General features: G+C 43.1%; 1 protein-coding gene across 1 annotated transcript in view; it reads right to left on the bottom strand.

The window, feature by feature from the left end:
- Positions 1–532: 532 nt before the first annotated feature.
- Positions 533–6661, bottom strand: part of NSMAF (neutral sphingomyelinase activation associated factor) — a 90689-nt gene continuing 84560 nt past the window's right edge. The window contains exons 29-31 of the mRNA XM_044666196.1: positions 3786–3888; positions 3579–3688; positions 533–1313 (exon numbers count right to left, since the gene is read on the bottom strand). Coding sequence (XP_044522131.1) covers positions 1219–1313; positions 3579–3688; positions 3786–3888 — 308 coding nt within the window. The 3' untranslated portion in view covers positions 533–1218. The remainder of the gene's footprint in view (positions 1314–3578; positions 3689–3785; positions 3889–6661) is intronic.

Raw genomic sequence — 6661 nt, 5'->3', positions numbered from 1 at the left:
CAGTTATGACAATGAATGAATTTTGGCTGTTCCAGAAATTTATTTCCTTCTTGTTCATGTTCAGTCACTTCAATTGTGTCTTGACTAGTGATCCCATTTGGAATTTTCTTGGCAAAGATACTGCAGTGGTTTGCCATTTCCTTCTCCAGCTCATTTTACAGAAAAGAAAACTGAGGCAAAGAGAGCTAAGTGATTTGCTCAGTCATACAGCTAGTAATTGCCTGAAGCCAGATTTGAACTCAGGAAGATGAGTCTTCATAGCTCCAGGCCTGGCAATCTCTTCCACTGCACCAACCACCAAACTGCTCCTCCAGAAAATTATATTCCTCCTCAAAGGACAGTTTACTACCACTAAGAATATTTTTAAAAGAGCAAGAAGTACAGACCTCAAAGGCAGTTCCTACAGTGTTTTATGCAGCGGTAGTGCTGGAATAAAAATACAACCTTTTGTGTTTACAAATGACTCAGACTTCATACAAAAGACTGCATCAAGTTTAAATTTGTTTGCTAAATGACTGCAAACAAAAAAGTCTTTACAGAAAAATAACTTTAATGTCATAGAAAAGATAAGACAGGCATTTAGGCTGAGATGACAGGCATGATGAAATACAAACCATTCCTATAAATAGTAAATAAACTTGCTTTTTTTTTTTTTTAATTAATATTATGCTTATGTCTCTAGGTTCTTCCTCAAGAGTCTGGGTATAGCAGGTTACTTACATGAATAGCCACTCCTTTAAAACAAAAGTAGCAATGCCGGTAGGATAATGGGACTCAGACATCTAGCAGAGAAGAAGAAACGTATTTCATAGAAAACTCTAAACTGTGTAATGTTTCCTGGGCTCAGTTCCCTAAACCATTTTATCTTACAGCTACTGTCCTTGCCAGCTTTCAAGGTTGATAATAGCGCTGGGCCTTCTGACCACCAAGTAGATTATCATTCTTCCCTATAAATAAAGATTGTAACTTTTTCTCTCCAACAATACCATATGTAAATTAAATTGTGGCCTTTATCCACCTTAAAAGATGGTAATTAATGGCTTTTAATGAAGTCACCATGATTTAGAAAGTTATTTTAAAACCACATGAACTTTCTATTTGGTCAAACTTCTAATTGCTATCATTGCACATTCGCCAGTCCATTTAAAAAGTTTGGTTTAAAAATACATTAGCTCTGAAGAGAGTTCGGTTTGAAATTCAAATGAGGAAAAGGCACTTTTAATACTGGAGCTTCCAAAACATAATTTGTCTGTCTTCCCCTCCTGTGATGATGCTGCTGCACTGCTCATTCATCCATATGCTTGTCACAGCACCTAGGAAAAGAGGAAGATATTTTGTCTTTTCTTCATATGGAAATAGTTAATTCCTGAGATTCCAGAGAAAAGGTGATCAAGTCGAGCATAGTTCATAGAGCTCATCCCTTATTTAACATGCTTCACACAGCCTCATCCACTAGGTACATTCCTTTTACAGATTTAAAAAACTGAACATCTTCTATTCAAACTTTAAAAGTTTTCAATTTTTTAAGTTTTTTTTTTTTTCTACCCCTATACCATAGTAAAATAAACAAAAACAGTGTGACAACTATGGGCCAATATATATCAGCCTACAACAGGCACTAATTCAGAGGCTCTAGGCAAGTCCCTTAACTTCAGCTGCCCAGGGCAACTCTCAAACTGTCAGTACTGCCCTTCCCTACTAGGAGTTTCCTTATCTGGGAGTTACTACAAGTTCGACAACCCCATCCGTCCCCAAATGGGCCTAAAAGTTGCTTGGGCACCTACATCTTCTGATATCTACCTCATGTTTCTCTCCAATGAATATTGTAGGAATACAGCTAGTAGTCAGGTCCCCATACACATTCTGGAAGTTTAGTAGGGAACAGAAAATGAGTTTTGTTTTTTTTTTTTCCACTCTCCTATAATTTTCCTTCTATAATCACTGAGTTATAAAGAATATTTTTAAAAAGTGTTTAGGAAGTCTCTGTTGCAACTTTTACCAAGAGTCTGATTGTTAGATTTCTTTCATTTTCTTTAAGCTACTTAAATATAAGGGATCTTTATAGAATCGGACACTGACCACACATAAAGCATAAATGTACTCTTAAAACATCCAGACATCTCTTCTGGGCCAAATGGGAGAAGGAGCGGGGATCCCTTTCTCTCTCACCCTTCCCCTTTATAAAGCAGAACCCAACTGCTGTCCCTGGGGCTGAAGTAATGAAAGCTGTGCAAAACTGTCCAGTTTTGACTCATCCAAGCAGGTTCTTCCCTTTAATTCTGTCAGAAAAAAAGTGTTCGTACATCATAATCCAATTTTTGCAGCTAGCTTATACTTTGTTATGACCTTGTGTTTAATTCTGGTGGGGATGGGCTGATTAGAGGTCGGCTCCTTTTTATTCTCTTTTTTAGTTGCTCCAGAATAATAATAATTATTCTACATACAATTTTAGAGTGCTTTCAGGTTTTTAAAGTGATTTATAAATATCTTCATCACCCCAGGAAGCAGGTGCAATTATTACCTCCATTTTAGAGAAGCAGAGGGAGGGGAAGTGACTTGCCTGGCCCGACCCAGGTATTTACAGTGCTAGAGGCCAGCTCTGTAGCTGGGTCTTTCTCAGTCCAGGCCCAACAATCCAGTGTGTCACTCTGTTGTTTTATCACTAACCCCCATCCCTTCCCCTGAGATAAAAATACAAGGTGTTAAACTAACTCTAAAGAGAGTTATATATAAGGGGAACAACATGGCCAGAAGTAGCTAGGCCTGCCCCCAGGGGTCTTACCTAAGAGCCGGCTGGGGAGTTCCAGGACTCAAGAACCACAAGTAGAGGAAGAAATAGACTCGGAAGGGAACTCTCTACAGGAGTTCTAAAGGCTGCAGACACTGCGTCCAGGGGAGAACACAGAAATGTACTCCAGAGAGACACAGGACACAAGAGAGGTCTCCTGGGGGGGGACGAGGGACTCAGGAACAAGTCTCCCATCGAGTAGAGAAGAGAGCAGGCCCTGGAAGAGGTCCAGACTGGGAACCCAGCCAAGTAAACTGCCTCAAAGGGAGCCCCAGGATAGGGCCTGCAGGATCAGCTGTGAGCAACCTCTTGCTGTCTCTCTCCCCTCTTACATGCATTTGAGCCTATTCTTTAAGCATTTATCTGGGAGAGAGCCCCGAGGTAAATGGGCAGGAAACATGTTTCATAGCCCCTCTCTGACTAGATCAAATAGTAAAGGGCTCTGCTAAGAACTATCTGTGTCACTGGCTGGATGACTGCTCCTGAGAAACACACTAGTGGGGGCTTGTGAGTTCAAAGGACAGATGTTATCGGTCCAGATCCACAGGTTTAGTTCTGGGAACCCAAGAAGAACAGCTGCCATAGGTGGAGGACGCGCAGGTTAAACAGAGTTACTTTTAACACAGTAGTTAGTTCAGTGGGGACATTGGTAACATGCCACTTCAAATGATCATAAAAACAAAGCGGGCTTTTCACACCTGTCAAGAATACACCTTTCTGTTCTTGAGAGGAGGTGAGACCCGAGTATCTCTAGAGGACAAACACACAGAAGACTTGCGATGGAACATACCTGTATGGCCCTGGATTCTTTCGCTAACTCTTGCTTCAATTAGGTCCCAAACTAGTAATTCACCAGACTGACTTCCAGCCAATACACAATTTCCATCCCAAAGAAAGCACCTGGAAAAGTAATTTGAAAACAATTCATTTTGAAATATAGAAGAGTAAATGCAGAAATGAGATGCAGCTTCATGAGCAGGCTGCCAGGGAGCCATACCTCTGTGGGTGCTCCGAAGTCATAGAAGAGATAAGCATTCCCGTCTGAACATCAATTACTTTAAGACAACCATCTTCTCCAGTGCTGAGGACGTGGCGGCTATCTACAGAGACATTTTTAATCAGCAACATGGTTAGAGGATGTTTTTTTAAATCCACTTTAAGTGATTATAAAGACTTTACGGTCCAATCCAGCTGCCTTTTCTCTCCTCACCCTTGTGGGTGCACTCTCTGGGTTACACTTGATAACCCACCCAGCCTGCTCTCCTGCCTGCCCCTTGGGCATGCACTCTTCCTTGGAGGATTCGCCTCCTCCCAGTCATTTTTTAGGTTCCCATATAGCCTTTCTTCTTCGCAAATTCTAAATATAAGCATGAAGACTTAGCCTTTTATCTTCTGTTCTCTTTCTCCCTCATCTCATAGCTTCATAATCTCATCTCCTAGCTTCAGCTCCTGTTTATACATTAATGACTATTAATTCCTTATCTTCAGGCCTGTCTTCTAGCCCTAATTCCAGTTTCACTGCTCCAATTGCTTATGGCATTTCCACTCTGAGAGGATGGTATAACAACTCAGTATGTCTGAGAAGGAACTCACGTCCCCCCAAAGTGGGGACCCCCTCCCATTCCTCTGTTCTGGGCAATGGTATTATCATTCCCTTGAAATTGATTCCTTCTCTTTCATCTGCTCCATTCAGTTAAACATCAAGGCCTTTGAGATCTTTAAAACATTCCCTGTTTTAGCAACAGTCCACTGGCTGCCACTAGTTTCTCCTACTTCTAGGTAGCCTGCATGACGCTTTCTTATTCAACTCTTGACAACAAATCTCTTATGCCAGTCCCTCTGCACCAACCCTTCCATGGGTGCCCTTTCCCTCCACATCTCATCTAAATTCTTTTGCCTAACTTTTGGAAGTCATGCCCTAGCTCCTCACTTGATCATACCAGTCTCCTCTTTAGGGGGGGGGGGACCTCTAATCGATGCCAGCTTACAGCCTCCTCCTCGTTTATTCTGCAGTCAACCAACCAAATTCCTAAGTGTTTCTGAAGTACCCACGACAAGGCAAAGACTGGGTTAGTTTCTGAGAACGTAAAGACAAATTTGGCACAGTCCTTGGCCTCGCCAACGTTACATTCCATGCCTCTCTCGATGCATATAAAGAATAAACACAGGGGAGCAAGGGAAGGCAGGTGCCAGAGGTGGGCAGACTAGCATTAGGAAAGGAATAGGAAAGGGCTTGTGGAGGAAGTGATCTTCCTGCTAAGCCCTCCAGAGAAACAAGAAGGCACACAGGTGAGAGGCAGCAGTCTAGTAAGGGCACAGTTTGTGAAAAGGCAGGGAGACAGGAAACACTGTGAGAAACAAGACTGTCTGGGCCCAAGAATAGGTGCTGTAAAGTATCTCTAGAGAGCCTGGAATTCGGCACGGCAGGAGGAAGCCATATTGGGAAGGGCTTTAAATGCCAAATGGAGGGGTCCTTATATGATCCCCAAGGTAATGTGGAGCCATAACAAGCAGGGGAATGGCATGATCGCTGTGATTTAGAAATATCATTTTGGTAGCTGCTTAGAAAAGATTGGAGGGAGCAGCTGGGTGGCTCAGTGGATTGAGAGCCAGGCCTGGGCAAGGAAGCTCCTGGGTTCACATTTAGTTTCAGATCCTTCCTCACTGCATGACCCTGGACAAGTCACCTAACCCCCATTGCCCATCCCTTACTGCTCTTCTGCCTTAGAATCCATACTATGTATTGGTAAGACAGGAGGTGAGAGTTTTAAAAAAGATGGGTTGAAGAAGCAAGAAACTTGAGCAAGGAGGTGGGAGATGTGTGAGTTGAGAAGCGGCATGGTGAGGGCGGGTGATGATTGTGTAAGTGGACAAAGGAAAAGGACATGAGAGATGCAGTGCCAACAAGACTGGGCTGGGTGAAGAGTAGGGAAAATGAAAGCCCAGCTGGCAGGGGAATGGCAGAGCTCCAGGAGGAAGAGGGCTTCGTTTTGGGTAAAAGAGGTTTGTGGGGCAGAGGTCAAGGCCGAGGAGCCTCTGGGACAAAGAGCTGCCTGGCAGGCAGAGTGGCAGTGTGGGCCATGGCTGGGGGGGCCTATGCCAGGGTCCCTGAGAGAGAAGCTGCCCTCCACTGACCTGGAACCATTTTCCCTCCAGCCGTCCCACTGCCTCAGTAACACCTTCCCTGACCACAGTCTTCTCCTCTATGGAGATGGCATCTGTGTGGCTACACGCTATGAACTGCCTTGGATGTGCGTGAGTTACTGCCGATGGAGTGGTCCTCTCTTCCAAATGAGACTTTAAGCTCCTCAAGAGTCACACATCCCCTTTCAGATGCATACTAGCTGTGTGACCCTAGATGAGTCACTTGACCCTTTGGAGCCCCTGTTTTCTCCATTATAAAATGGGTATATAAGAATATAGTGAGAGGGTGGTTGTAAGGATTGGCTAAGATAATGTAGGTAAATCTCTGTGTAAACTTTAACAACTATATAAATGTCAGCTATTATTATTAACCTCATCTAGATAGATTCACCAGTGTCCAGTACTCTGCTGAGTACACTGAAGCCACTCAACAAATATTTATGGGGAGAATTTTCCCTTGGCTTGGCATGAAGGACAGGAATCAAAACATAGTTATGTAAAAAAACAGTGCTCAGGATTAAGGAACAAAAAACTGAATTGATCAAACTTCCTATTCTATTTGTTAAGGTAAGTCCCCAGGTAGCTGAAGAAGGACTGCAAAAAGGGCCAAGGTGACAGGCTGTTTGTACATATCTTACAAAGTATTCTTGCAATGTGAAAAGTGAAGGCATAACATAGGCCACATCTGTCTCCCATGTGGAATAATATCTAACCCTATTGTGGTACCAA

This window comes from Gracilinanus agilis, chromosome 1 (assembly GCF_016433145.1).
Source record: "Gracilinanus agilis isolate LMUSP501 chromosome 1, AgileGrace, whole genome shotgun sequence".
NCBI classification, from domain to species: domain Eukaryota; kingdom Metazoa; phylum Chordata; class Mammalia; order Didelphimorphia; family Didelphidae; genus Gracilinanus; species Gracilinanus agilis.
The sequence above is the reverse complement of the archived record's forward strand: the minus strand, read 5'-3'. Positions and strand labels throughout refer to the sequence as shown.